Below are 15,885 nucleotides of genomic sequence, written 5' to 3' on the forward strand. Positions count from 1 at the left end.
ATTCTTTTTGTACAGCACAATAACTGTATGGGCATGTATATATATATATATATCATATTTAACTTATACTCTAACATATTTAACATGTATTGGTCAACCTGCCATCTGGGGGAAGAGATGGGGGGAAGGAAAGGAAAAGTTGGAACAAGAGGTTTTGCAACTGTCAATGCTGAAAATTACCCATGCATATATCTTGTAAATAAAAAAAAAAAAAAACTATAATAAAAAAGTATCAGAAAAAAAAGAAGGCAGAACTATAAAAATTCAAGAAATCAAGTAATATTACTCTAACCAACCAAAAATAAAATCTGTTCTCATTAATTTTAATATTTTCAGTAAAATGTTATATTATGCAAAAAAAAAAAGAATTGGGTGAAGAAAAATGTATTTTCACCAATATCTGTAAAAGAAACTTAATCCCCTATTTCTCACAAGTTCAATATAGCAGCATTCCTATTTTTGACTTCTGGGCCATTTTCTAGGAATGTGATCCTCAAAGGAGCTGAGGATTTATTATAATAGTGTGTGTGTGTGTGTGTGTGTATGTGTGTGTGTGTATGTGTGTGTGTGATATTCACACTGTAATATACTCAGTGTGTACAGTATACAGATACTGTAATATATTCAGTATCAAATAATACAATCACAACAAAGTAAAGATGATAAGAAGCAGAAAGTAGATTTGAACAGAGATCCTTTTACTCTATATCTAGTGACCACTTTTATTATAGCATATATATATATGTATATATATATATACATATATATATACATACATACATACACACCCATCAGTTGAAGACTGATTGAACAAATTACCATATATTAATAAAATGGAATAGTAAAGAACATAAAGAAATGAAAAATAAGAATAATTCAAAGACACATGGAAAGACTTGTCTAAACTAATGCAGAACAAGGAGGCTAACATCATGAGAATAACATTAACGATGTCTAAAACAATGCAAATGAAAACAATAATATAACATAAAAAGGGTCAAAGAAAATAAAAAGACCAATGGTAGTTTCAGATAACAGAACATGTCCCCTTCCTTTCTTTTGAGATCTGGGAGAAAATATTACATAGTTAGGGTCACTGTATCATGCCATTTTTTTTTAATTTTTTTTGTTTTATTTTTTTGAAAATAAAAATATTGTGCCAAGTAGAGGGAAGTATACTAGGAAATGAGGGCTGTTTTTTTTTTTTTTCAATGATTTTAAATGTTGTGTCTGAAGCTGCATTTGAACTCAGGTCCTCCTGATTCCAGAACTGGTGCTCTATCTACTGCAGCACTTATTTGCCACTCTATTCTTTAATGAATAAATAAAATGTCTTCAAAAGCAATTATAATTGCAGTCTCCTTCAGATCTATATTATTATCTCTATTCTTGCTACTCTTCTACTAGTTCAGGCTCTCAATATCTTTTGTTTGAACTATGATAACATCTTTCTATTGGTTTGACTTCAACAATCCATCCTCTAGAAAAAGGCTTCCTAATCTTTTTGCATCAGAGACTCTTATCTGGTGGGAAAATGTTAATGTGATTTCATCTCAAATCCAAGCCGAGGTGCTTCTGGCAGCATTTGGATATGTGTAATGCAAAGTGGGTATGTTGTGTGTACAGAACCAAAGCTGCAGTGAAGTCAAACAATTCAAAATGGACAAGCTCTGCCAAAAACACCTCAAATTCACCACACATTTGATATTGAATACATTTTTGGTCATTGCATTCAGAAACTTTTTACTGTTGCCAAATTTTTCTCAACTTCCACATTCAATTAGTGACCCCATATGGGGTAATGACTCAGAGTTTAAGAAGCTTTGCTCTAGACTGATGCTAAAATTACCTTCAAGAAACCAGTTTGGTTATTGCTCTGCTCTCAAATCATCAGTAACTCCCTATTTCTGATCCTTATTCTGCTTTCTTAGGCATATTTTCTCCAATACAATTTCCTAATTATAATTAAGAAGTTGACTGATGAGTATGGAGTAAGAGTAAAGAGAAGTTGATAGTGTTAAAGACTATTTCAGGGAGAGGATTCTCTGAAGATGGCAAAGTAGGTTGGTAAATTTCAAGCTCTTCCCATTTCCCCCACAAATAGAACAAACCAGCACTTCAGGGTGAGCATAGATTGAAGAAAAATCAAGAAGATTTAAGGCAGAACAGGGGTCCTCCTGATTTACGCTTTAGCCCAAACTGGGAATTAACCTGTCTGAAGTGCAAACACCTCTTGGCTAACTCTGAAGAAACATCCAGAGGGGATCCTTGAAGGCTATCTGGGTATGGCTGGAGCCTCTGCAGGAACCAAGAGACTTACACCTCCCAGACTGTTTGTTGAATCCAGGTTTAAGTCCCAGAAGACAAAGTGAACCTTGGCTGATAAGAAAGGCTAGACCAAGTTATGCTGCTGAAAAGTATCCCTGGGCTAGAAGGAACCAGCTTCTGGTGAGTGCACCAGCAGTGGGGCAGGGATGCTGCTACCGTGTTTCCCCAATAATAAGACCTATCCCGAAAATAAGTCCTCCCCTTACTGTGTAAGATTCCTCTAAAATAAGCCCTCCCCCGAAAATAAGCCCTATTGAGATTGCTATGTAATAAAGGTGATCCCCTGCACTACACGCTACATTATGCTACACTGTCCCTCCCCCCCCACCCCCACCCCAGTGAAAGGCACGCCATGCTCCAAGCTGGATCCAATCAGAGCTGCAGCAGTGAGCACGTCATCCTGTTCTTCCCTAGTGATTTGCTTGCTGGCGCCATTGAGATCAGTGCCGCGGAGGAGAGCTGAGGCAGGACAACATAAAAACCCGATATGTAAGTGGGAGTGAGGGGGCATGATGGAGGATAAAAGAAGAACTCAGGGGGCATGATGGAGGATAAAAGAAGAACTCAGGGGGGCATCATGGAGGATAGAAGGCGCACTCAGGGAACATGATGGGGTTAAAACATTATTAAGGGGCATGATGGAGTGAAAAGAAGGACTGATGGTCATAATTTTATTATTCTGTCTGCACGGCTCACCTGTGTTTTGGCAATTCGTTTGGATGGAAAGAAAGCCACACCTCTAATCATCAGTAAGGGCAAGAAAGATAAGATTGACCGTGTATCAGGCATTTACGTTCTTGAAACTGAAAAAGCCTGGTGTACACAAGCTGTTATAAGAAAGTGGGTTGATTTAATGCTGCCACTTGTTATGCAAGGTAACCAAAGAGGTCTGATAATCTGGGATTCAGCCAGCACTCACCATGCTAAAGAAATGAAGAACTTCCTTGCAGAGAGAAGAATAGATCAAGTAATGATTCCTGCCGGAATGACTGCCTATCTCCAGACCCTTAATATTGCAATAAACAAGCCATTCAAGGACCATTTGCGCATGGAAGTCAATGACTACATTGAAAATAGAATGGAAAGAAATCAGCATGGAAACTTTGTGAAGCCCTGTCTGCAAGAAGTCGTGTCTTGGGTGAAGAAGTCATGGGATAAAATTACTGACAGCTGTGTCGCCAAGGCACTACGAGCAGGTTACCTGGACAAGACATGTTCATTTAAAGAGAGCTATATTGCTGGACATGACAGATTGGGTCCACTTCTTCTGAAGGAAATAGAGGCACAAGACATCCAGGACGGAATTCAGGGTATGGACATTTATGACGATGTTGTTGAAGAAGATGACATGATCATTATTGAATAGAGGTACTTTTTTTTGTTCACATTTACCTGTTTATTAAAATTGCTGTCAATGTTCATTAAAATAAGCCCTCCCCTGAAAATAAGCCCTCTGGTGTTTTTCTGTCCAAAAAAAATTAATAAGACAGTGTCTTATTATCAGGGAAACACGGTAGCTGTAGACATTTGCAGGAGGGTGGAACTTTTGGTTTGGGGTTCCTGGTCAGAGGGCAGAGCTGAAGGGAAACTTGATGCACCATCCCCTAACCCCTACGATTACAGGTGCTTACCCTAATACTTAATAATTTTTTTTGAAAAGTGAATGTCAAAGAAGAAGAAACCCCACCATTGAAACATATTATGGGAAGAAGGAAGACCGGGTTCATGTTCAGAGGACACTTTCCAAAAAAAAAAAAAAAGGCTTCTACCCTAAAGAGTAATGCCAAATGGTTCCCTGCCCAAAGAATATTTATAGAATTAAAAGAAGAATTTAAAAATCAAATGAGAGACATTAAGAAAAAACTAAAAAGAAAAATAAAAACCATCCAAAAAAACCAAGAAGTTAACAAAAAAAAAAGTTAACCAATTATAAAAGGAGGTAGAGAGTTTCAAAGATGAAAAAAATATTTTGAAAATTAGAATTGGGCACAGGGAAGCCAGTGAAGCTATAAGAGACCAAGAGATAACAAAACAGATTATAAAGAATGAGAAAACAGAACAGAATGTCAAACATTTTTTTTAATGACATAACTGGAGAACAGATCAAGAAGAGAAAATATAAAAATAATTGGATTGCCAGAAAGTTCTGACCAAAAAGAAAATCTTGACATAATAATGGAGGAAATCATCCGAGAAAATTGTCCTGGAGTGATAGAACATGAGGGAGAAATAGAAATAGAAAAAATTCTCTCATCACCACCTCAAAGAGATTCTTGAATACACAGGAATGTTATTATCAAATTATCAAAGAGAAAATTTTTCAAGAAACAAGAAAAAAACAATTCAAGTATGTAGGAGGTACAATTAGATTTGTATAAGACTTATCAACAGCTACAATAAAAGAATGCAGGTTCTGGAATCATATCTACTGACAATCAGCATAAAATCAGCATATTATAATGCCTTAATATCTCATTCAAATAAAAATATATCTTCCTCACAACTGGAATTTTTTTTTTACCCATCAATGGATCTCTTTTAGAAAATATTATATAACTTCAATAACAATACTATATGATGATCAATTCTGATGGACCTGGCCAGCCTCAGAAATGAGAAGAACCAAATCAGTTCCAATGGAGCAGTAATGAATTGTAACAGCTATGCCCAGCGAAAGAACTCTGGGAGATGACTAAGAACCATTACATTGAACTCCCAATCCCTATATTTTCACCTGCCTGCATTTTGGATTTCCTTCACAGGCTAATTGTACACTATTTCAAAGTCTGGTTCTTTTTTGTACAGCAAAATCACGGTTTGGTCATGTATACTTATGTGTATCTAATTCATGCTTTAATATATTTAACATCTATTGGTCATCCTGCCATCTAGGGGAGGGAGTGGAAGGAAGGAGGGGAAAAATTGGAACAAAAAGTTTGGCAATTGTCAATGCTGTAAAATTACTCATACATATAACTTGTAAATAAAAAACTATTAAAAAAAGAAAAAGAAAGAAAATATTATGTAAGCATTGATCCAGTCTTTATTTTTAGACTCTTCTTTTTCCATACTAGAGAAAGCACATTATCACCCTTTTGACTGCATTGATCATTACATTATCATTCCAATATAATTTCACATTTTTTATTCTATTTCCATGATCACAATTCAATTTAAATTAAGGGCACCAAAGAATCACTGTTGAATGGCTGAAAATTAGCAAGATACTTTGATTTACATAAATTATGAAAAATTTGCTTTAGGAAAAAAGAGGCTGGTTTTTCCTAAATTACTATTCTTGATATTTGTTTTCACCACCTTAATCATTTTTGACCCATGTTTTAGGGTATATTTTAGGGAATTTGTAATCATCAGTAACCTAATTTTTTTTTCTTAAATGGATTTTTCTAACCACTAATAGAAAATTTCTTGAACCTTCCACTACGATTTAAATAGTGCCAATAAGTAAAATTAATTTTGCTGGAGTGGGATGTAAGGGAAGGAAGAACAGACTTTAAATGAAATACATAAGGAAGGGGGATAGGAAGTAGACCTATAATTTCATTGCTATAAGGAACTTTCAGGTGAGAAAAATATCTCTACCGATGCCTATTTATAATTCTGTGCAATTTATAGCTCTCCTAACTTAGATTCAAACTGTATCCAGTAATGAGAGAATCAAATAAAACAGCATTCCTGAGTACAGCCCCAACCAATTAAAATGTAGAATTAGGAAATATTTAACAAAATAAATAAAATACAATAAAACATAGATAACATTACATGTTAAAACTAAGTTATTATGGAGTAGCAAAAATATAACTGGACTATGCCATTATGGTTCTCCTACATATATATCTATAACTAAATATATAAAAGTATATAAACGTTGGTATTATTTTTTTCTGCTCACTGACAATCTCTTTGATTGGCAAAACTTGAGAGAATGGAAAGCAGATACAGGAATCTATGCCACACCTTTTTCAGTTTTGTGTCTTTATCATGACATTTATGTCCATATTCGGTATTCCAGTATTAACTTGATAGCAAGAACTTACTGAGGATTCTCCATGTTTGAACACAACCCACATGAACTGTGGGAAAAGGGAAATAGAAAACAGTAGATAGTTCATGTTAAGTATGAACAGACAACCAATGATTGGAATCTATGATTTAGCAGGTGAGGAGAAAGTATGACCCACAGGACAAATTCAACCTGCTGCTCGTGTCTGTAAGGCCAGTGAACAAATAATATTTTTTACATTTTTAAAATTACTTTTAAAAAGCAAAGAGAAGAATAATATTTTATGACATGTAAAACTTATATGAAATTCAAATTTCAGTGTCCATAAATAAAGTTTTATTGGAATACAGCCATACTCATTCATCTACATATTGTCTGTTGCTGCTTTCATGCTACAATGCCAAGTCAAGTAGTTGTGAGAGAGACCATATATGGCTCTCATTGCCTTGTACTATTGCTCAGACACATTACAGTTCACAATGACACGGTTATAGTTCTACATTGTTTCAAGTACCACTTGTAATGCCATATTAAATATATATTGTCATTATTATTATTACCAGTGTATACCCATAATATCAAAATAAAAAACACAAAAATTTTATTGAAATTCTTTGTGTTCTGGGCCATGACTGAAAAAAATTTTTTGACCTTAACTACTATTACTAAATGCTGAAAAGGCTTTGGAAATTAACTTTTGCCTCTTTTAAAGTAATACAGTACTTATATATGAAACATACTGGGGTAAAGCCAATTTATTAAAACTAAAGTTGTTTGAATCACAAGTAATATTAAGGTGCTTTTACCCTTCATGGTCTGTCAAAAGTTAATAGAAGATCTCCATTCCTACAGAGATTCCCAAGGATACATTTTGCAGACCTTGATGCAAGTGCAAGGGAAATAATAGTTTCTAAATTCATTCAATTATACAAGTGAGGAACTGACACCAAATCTTCAATTAGAAATAACTTATCTGCTAAAAGACAAATATCAAAAAAAAAAAAAAAGAATATAATAGAATTCTATGAATGCTTTCCAAGTAATGAATATGGTCAATTAAAATTACATGCTCATGCACTGATATCAATATTTGAAGTACTTTTCTGTGTGAAAAAAATTTCAATGATGAAATACATTAAATCTTATTACACATAAGCATTAACAGATGAACATTTACTTTTAATTTTGATGATATGTAATACTATTTTTAACCTCAAATAAGAGAAATGCAATCTCTTCCCACCCAAAAAAATCCATTTTTTTTTACTGATAAACCTATATTACAAAAAATATATACTGAATTTTTTTCATCATCATCATCATGATTTTGTCAATAAAAATTTGTGGAAATTTATTATCTATCACATTATTTAAGTATCTACATAAGATCCACAATTATGTCTCTCAGCCTACAAAGATTAAAATATTTCTTTTGGAGGTCTTTACAAGAAAAATTTGCCAATATTTCATTTAGAATCTGAAATATCTAGATCCTGGTTCCAATAATAGTAAAGTCAAAGTAAAGCATGACTGACTAAACTGGGTAGCTCACAAGAAAGTTCATGGTTAATCTTTTATTTTCTTTTAGATTGAGCAAGATTGTAAATCTGAGAAACAACATGGAATCTACTTGGAATGGCCAAATTAAACTTTCTTTAATGACTCAGTACAGAATGTTTGCAAGATCTAAACCAATGTTCTCAAAAATCAATTAATAAAAGGAGTCTCAGATAAACCAAACTAGCAAGATCTGAAAAGTTGTTAAACTGTTTCAGTTGTGCCTGACTATTCATGACCCAATTTGAGGTTTTCATGGCAAAGATATCAGAGTGATTTGCCATTTTCTTCTTCAGCTCATTTTACAGATGGAAAAATTGAGACAAACAGGATTAAATGACTTGACCAGGGTCATCCAGCTAGTAAGTGTCTGAAGCCAAGTTGGAATTCAGGAAGATGAATCTTTCTGACTCAGTCTACTGCAATACCTAGCTGCCCCATCTGAAATGTATGCAGTCGAATTTTCCAGTTAAAATCAGAGAGAATATAGATTATGTGACTGCAGTTCTCTAATGATGATATTAAAATACTAACATTTATCTAATACTTTAAGATTTGCATATCACTTTACAAATATTATCTCATTTGATCCTCACAACATCCTTGGGAGGTAAGTGTTATTATTGTCCCCATTTTACAGAAGCAGACAGAAATTAAGTGACTACTTGTTCAAGATCACACAGCAGGAAAGTGTCTGAACATGAATTTTTATTCAGATCTTTCTGATTCCAACTCCATCTTTCTAACCACACTGACACTCTAGTTTGTCAGTGTCAATAGGACAGAGAACATAATGAAGTAATCTAGATATAATTTCACCAGTTTAAGAAATGAAATTATACTATTAGGATGTATTTTTAAAATAATAATAATCATAATCACACATCTGTATAATATAGAATCATAAATCTAGAGCTAACATATCTTGGAGGTCAATTAATCCAGCACCTCATTTTAGGAGGAAAGAGAGACCAAAGAAAAGTTAAGTTATTTAATCAAAATATCATAGATTGTAAAATTCACAAGTGGGATTTCAACTAAATTCAGCTGACTCTCAAACCATTGTACTATGATGTCTCTTTAAATATCTCTAAGTACTTTCACATACCTTATCTCAAGACAACCCTGCTAACAGAGTTTGAAATTCTCATTTAATTAAGGAAGAAATTTAAATAGAAAGAGTCAAAATTAATCCCCAAATATTCAGACTCTTAATCCATTGTTTCTTTTATCACATTATTTTGGCCTTCTAAGATCTGGACTCTGGACACAACAATTTTATTTCTACAGCATAAACTTTATAATTTTAACAGTTACAAAGCAACTTTGTTAACTTTTGAAAACTATTCAAGAGAGGAACTCTCAAGTTTTCAGAATGACTTACAATATCACAAATCTATACAATAACTGATGATCAAATTTCAATATACTCCCAAAACAACAAAAAAACCCAATAATTTTAAAAGATATATATATATACATACATATATATATATGTATGTATATATATATATATATATATATATAATGTTGCTACGTAAGGTTTCCATAAAACAAAATAATACAACTAAAGGATTTTAATTATTAAGTTATTTCTATTTGATTAAAATTTGGAAAGTACTGTTTGTTTTTGCAATGACTCAAAAGAATTTTATAAATAAATGACATCTATCTTTTGAGCAAAGCAAAACATTACTGAGCATACCCAATTATTTATCTCTAATATAAATTTTTAAAAAACACAATGTGTTTCCTGTGCATACTATCATTTCTTCATTATAGGCGAGGCAAGGAATAAAGTCAAATGTGCTCATTCTTAAAGTTATTGAGAACTAAAGGTTCTAAAAAGAATACAGATTCAGAACCCTTAAAATCATTTACTCAATGGTAAAAAAGAAAAAACAAAAATAAAAATTTTTTTAAATGCCTCTGACTTACAGAGGCTTTGGAATTCCTGGCATTACAGCTATATCTGCTTGAGGCATATGAGATTCAAAACAGATAGAGATACAACTTGTTTCTTGACTATTTTATATTCAGTAAATTTTAATGAAGCCACTAAATTAGGCATAACTTAGTGAAGGTTTAATGTAGTTATGATGAATATATTTTACTGATTAAAATGATAAACTCATGCAGCCTTAAATATTGTCTTAAAAGATTAACTAATGTCATTTACAGATTTGGGAAAGATATTTATAAGGGAATGATTATTCTGGAAGGAAAATTCCTTTTTGTTCAATCTATTTCCTTAAATTAATCAAACATGTTTCATGATTATTATTTAAAATGTCTTTAAGAGTACATTGACCCCAATAAAGAATAAACTTATTTGGGCAAGCAAATGCTCAGTTGGAAGTAGAGATTCAAAAATCCATCAGTTATTGTCATGAATCAAAGAAAACCACATTGGAGCCTCACCTGTCTCCTCTAGCTATTTACTTTGATCTAATTAACTAGATAATTGCCAGATCTAGATTTTCCTTTGTGTTACATAGACATAATACAAACAGCATTATAAATTAATTTTTATTTTTAAACACCCACCAGAATTGTGATGGGCATAACCTGGAATGTGTCTCAGTCTACCAGTATAGAGAATGGGCAAGAATAGTTCACCTTAACATGGCTATAAAATGAATGAATTTATTTTTGTTCTCACCTCTCCATTTTTGATAAAGTATTATCACTTGATTGACCAACAATGCAGGCAGGCAAGCCTTCGAATATATTAGTTTTAATTTTTGAGAAAATTTACCCACAGTAAAGCCTTTTGTACTAAATTGGCATTATTATACTTAAAAATTAATAATAAAATTTGTATTACAACTTTCACCTAAGAATCCCAGAATACTTTACCTGCACTCAAACATCAATTATCTCCTTGAAACAGATAAAGTAATGTGGTCAGATAACTAACATAAACAATCAGTTTATCATCCTCTTTTAACACTCCTTATAAATGTAAAGCTCAGTTAACACAATCCAATGTTTTTTACTCAGTTTCTCTAACCTTGAATCATGAGGATAGTCTCACTTCCTTTTTATATCATTCCTCAACTTCCTGGAACTCCATGATCAGTAAGTCATATATTTTCCATACCCTAAAAGCCCATTTCTTTAGCAAAGAGAGGGGGGAAAGCACAAAATATTATCTCAAAGAAACAAGAGATGGGCTAAAACTGTTGGAGTAGGGAGGAATAGTATGTGAAATATTTTTGAGAATGGGTTGACAATTACTTTGAAAAAGTATTTAACTTGTAGTGAAAGTGACTTTTCATATACTATACTTATTACTAGATACTATTACCATTACCAATACCAATACCACCATCACCGCTGCCACCACCACCACTAATACTAGTAGTAGTAGAAGAAGTAGCTTACTACTACTACTACTACTACTACTACTACTACTACTACTACTGATAATAATCATCATTTAAATTCTCTGCCAAAAATATAGATAAAGAGTTAGGAGAAGGCTTGACATAAATTAAAAACCAGGAACAGGCAAGCTTTGTGGTTGGGAAAATTTAGCACAAAATATGAATTCAAGTTGGACCAAGAGAGTTTTTGTTTTTTTGTTTGTTTGTTTTTTTGGGTTTTTTTTTTGTTGTTGTTGTTGTTGTTTTTGTTTTTGTTTTTTCTGTTTAGCTCCATTGAGAGCTGATAAAAATGGTGGCTTAAATATCTATCCTTGGTCATCTATCCTTCCCCCTTTTCCTTAACCCGCTCTCCTTAGATGAGTCAGTAGGGAATTTCACCTGCGGATCTGCTGGACCCTCCATCTCTCGTCTCTTTTCCTCTGACTGGCTTTCTCGGATTCTGTAATTCCGTCTTTCTCCCTCTCTCCCTGAGTCTCCCTGGAGTGGTCCCAGCCGGGCTGAGGGCAGCAGGCTGGTGATAGGCGGTGGCGCTGACAGGAGGAGGAGCCTAGAACTCCGGGTCTAGCCCGCCCTCTGCTATAAGCCTCTTTGCAGCTTTCTCTCTCCATCTCCTCTCCTCCTCCTCCTCTCTCTCTCTTTCTCTTTCTCTCTCTGCCTTTCTCCCTCCCTCCCTGAGCGTCCCTGTAACTGAACAGTGAAAATTCACATTGTGGATCCGCTAACAGGCGCAGATGTCATGTGAAAACGCACATGTTCTGCCATCCACACAGCCTTCCTTTCTTTCCTGCCCCCCCCTCCTTTTTTGCTCCTTTCCCCTCTTTGTAACTAACCAAACCACCATCAACTCCTCCTCCTTCTCCTCCTCCTCCTCCTCAGTCCAAGTGATTACAAAAGAAATCTTCTGAACCGGTGGTGGCATTTTTTTTTTTTAAAGCAAATACACTGGAGAGAAAGACAACAAAACAAAACAAACCAGACACCAATCAGACAACATATTTTCACCCTTCCTGAAAACAACAACAAACAACAGCAACAACCTCCCACCTGACCAAACAATCACCACTATCACCATCATTATCATCATCACCATTATCATCAAAACCAGTTAAGACAGCAGAGGCCTCACTAGCCACACAGCAGCCAATACCAACAACTGGCAACAATAACAGCCTGGAAGGGATGGTTTTCTCAGCAGAACAGATCTTCGGCTGCAGCCTCCACTCGTGCTGAGAGGGGATTTTTGTGCTTTCCGAGGTGCGGGCTGGTAGCAGCTTCATGACTGCGCGGAGTGGGCTATCGGCAACACCATGCGAGGTAAGGCAAGGGAATTAGGGGGAGGTGGAGTGGGAAGGTTGGAAGGCAAAAAGCTCTGGAGAACTGGTTTCGCATTTGAAGATGGGATGGGGGGGAGGGGATGAAAAGCTTAATGGAAGGTGAAGGAAAAGCTTGAGAACTGGGGATTTCACTGACTTAGTGTTCATAGGGAGGGCTGAAAGTAGCCTTCTTGGATAAAGTTTTGAAATGGTGTTGCTGCTTCATGAGTTTTGTTTGGATATGACAGGATAGGCTTTTGTTTGATTGTTTGGGACTTGGGGAAGAGGGATCTTCTCTAAGAGAAACTGCATTTTCTACTTTAGTTACTTGCGGTGAAATTCTCTCTCTCTCTCTCTCTCTCTCTCTCTCTCTCTCTCTCTCTCTCTCTCTCTCTCTCTCTCTCTCTCTCTCTCTCTCTCTCTCTCTGTCTCTCTCTCGCTGATTCTCTCTCGCTCTCTTCATTTTCTATAGTCATAGAAAAAGGGGTAAGATGGATAGGGAAAGGGAAAGAGGGAAAACATTTTATCTCAACGATACTGTTTGGTGAAATGTAAGGAGAACTACTCATGCTGGTCGACAACCTCGGCTTGGCAAGGTTGGGGGACAACATCCACTCCTGGGAGTCAGGGATGGGCGGAGTAGATAGCTGCGTGCAAGCCAACCCCTGGACACATCTCTATAAAGCGGGATGCATTTTCCCTAAACTTGTAATTGTTTATTGAACTTGGCTGAGGCGGAGGTGGGGGGGGGGGGGGAAGGTAGGAGGGAGAAAGTGCTGGAGGGGAGGGAAGGGATAGTTGAAGTGGAGGAGCGGGAAAATAGGTGCTATTGGGAACAAATCAGGATATGGAGAGATGTCCCCTCGCTGCCCAGTCACCGTTGTTTCTAGGGCACTAAAAAAACTGAAAGGAAGAGGAGAGGAGCATTTCAATTCGGGGTGGGAGGGGGACAGAACTTGTGTTTGCGAAGTTACTTCTCTCAACAACTGAGCTTGCTAGAGTTGGGTCGGGAAGGCAGCAGCTACTTGGCTTCCTTGAGCGCTCCCCTCTCCTTCTGCTTTCCAAGTAAAAGAGGGTGAAAATAGAACCCGTAGGGTCTGGGGATAATGGGGACCCCGAGAGGTCCCAGAGGCGGCGTGTTGGTGTGGGACACCTGTGCAAAGTTATTTTTGTCTGCCTCCTCTCCTCCAGTGGTCCCTCTGGACCAGAACTGTCAAAATATTATATCCCTTCGTGCGAATCGATTCTCTCCCCCCCCCCCATTCTCCTCTTCGTCCTCACCGTCCTCCTCCCTTTTTTCCTCCTCTTCCTTTTATCCCCATTCTTCTCTTCCTCCTCCCCCCTCCCCCCCTCCCCCTGAACTTGGAGCTGACTCATTCTTTTTCCCTTCCGCTCCGCAGGCTCCTTGCATGTCAATGCAGCAGGGGACTAGTTGGAAAGCGAGCTTTCTGCTCCCTGTGCGTCCTCTTCTCACGTTGTCGAGTCTCTTCTGGTTACTGACTTTGCCTCCCAGTCTCTTAAACTCTAGCACCTTTTTTCTGAGTTTCCTTTCGGTGTCCTTTCCGCTCTCCAAACCTCTACTATTCACAAGATAACTGCATCTCCGCATCCCGATCAAAACATTTTCTGCCACACCAAGACACCCGAAATTAGGAATAGTGCCCGAAATGCTTTGGCTTCCGCTACTTAATGACTTTGAAAGACAGCCGAGAGTTAAAACAGCAATTAAAATTTCTCTGGTTTCTTTCTTTTCACACACACATACACACGCACGCACGCACGCACACACACCCCTCCATCTGTACGATGTTGGATTGCAGTTGTGGCCCATGCTGGACAGACGGATCTTGTAGAAGGTTGGGACTTCCCTTACAAACCACATAGTCCTTAGCGTCTCACTGAAGTTTGATCCCTGAACAACTGATAGAAACAATCACCCCTCCTAGGTTGGGACCGCGACGTGAGAATTGGGATGCGCTGTAAGTGTGCACAAGTTTATGGCTGTTTGGACAAAAGTGGGGAGGGCCCACGTACAGCTCAGTTACACCGAAGAGAGCTGTGTAGCTCGTGGTGAGGAACATCCGTGGGAGAGTTCGTGAGTCTGTGGATGGTAGATTAACGTGAATGGGTCAGGAGACGCGAGTTAGCGCTCCTGATCCTTGAGTTGTTTGGGTGCGTGCGTGCGTATGTGGTGTGGTGTGGTGTGGTGTGGAGGGGGGGGGGGGGGGAGGAGAATAAGGGCTAGTCACGTGTTCCACTGACCAACTTCTCTGAAGAAGGTGGGAGGCAGGCTGGGCGGCGAAGAAGATCACTGTCCCTTCTTCTCCTTCGCCCTCCCCCTCCAGCATTTGGTACACACAGAACGATTGCTCAGCGTTAATAAGCCCCAAATCCTATTCCTTGTTTTGTTGTTGTTGTTGTTGTTTTGTTTTTTCAATCACATTTATTTTTATTTTTCTCTTTCTTCCTTCCTATCCCTGGGTAGCAGCAAACTGCTTTTCTAATACATTACCTTGCATTAGTGGGAAGGGGGTGGGGGAGAGAATGAGGGGAAAGAGAGGGGAAGGGGGCGGGGCACGCCTACACTGCGTGGATCTGGAGCGCCGCGGCTCAAGTCTTTGAAGCCCCCAGCCTCCCCTGAAACACACACACAATTGCAACAACAAAATAATAAAGCTTGTTGGAGTGGGAGTGGGGGAAAGAAAGATGATTCTGTGGCTTCATTCCGATTGTTAAGATTAAACAGGGCTGGTTTTTTTGTTGCCTTTTTTAGGTTTTGTTTTTGTTTTTGTTTTTTTTAACTTATCAATAATACTCACTTTGGAACTCACTGGAGTGCTAGACTTACTGTACCCATGGGACTAAAGGATGAGAAAAAATTCATTTGAGGAGCGCTCTCTCTCTCTCTCTCTCTCTCTCTCTCACACACACACACACACACACACACACACACGCACGCACGCACACACATTTCCCGAGAGTTCCTGAATTAAGTTTTTTCTATTAACTTTTATTAATATCTAAAAAGAACACACACACAAAATCATTACTTATGCCAACAAATTGTGGCTTTACCTTTCTTTCTCAAGGCAAAGTGGATAGTTGGTAGAGAAAATATTTTTGAAAAAGTATGTGTGTGTGTGGGAGGGGGGGGAACAGACCAGTCTCCGCCTCCCCATTATTACTCCTCCCCTTCATCCTCAATGAATTTCCTTTATGATGCTCTCCAATCGGTGATTTTTGAAAAGGTGGGCCCGAAGGGAAAAACATATAG

General features: G+C 37.1%; 1 protein-coding gene across 1 annotated transcript in view; it reads left to right on the forward strand.

Annotated features, from left to right (window-relative positions):
• The first annotated feature begins 11,886 nt into the window (after nucleotides 1-11,886).
• Nucleotides 11,887-15,885, forward strand: part of RORB (RAR related orphan receptor B) — a 259,834-nt gene continuing 255,835 nt past the window's right edge. Inside the window, exon 1 of the mRNA XM_051998503.1 lies at nucleotides 11,887-12,612. Coding sequence (XP_051854463.1) covers nucleotides 12,606-12,612 — 7 coding nt within the window. The 5' untranslated portion in view covers nucleotides 11,887-12,605. The remainder of the gene's footprint in view (nucleotides 12,613-15,885) is intronic.

This window comes from Antechinus flavipes, chromosome 1 (assembly GCF_016432865.1).
Source record: "Antechinus flavipes isolate AdamAnt ecotype Samford, QLD, Australia chromosome 1, AdamAnt_v2, whole genome shotgun sequence".
Classification (NCBI taxonomy): Eukaryota; Metazoa; Chordata; class Mammalia; order Dasyuromorphia; family Dasyuridae; genus Antechinus; species Antechinus flavipes.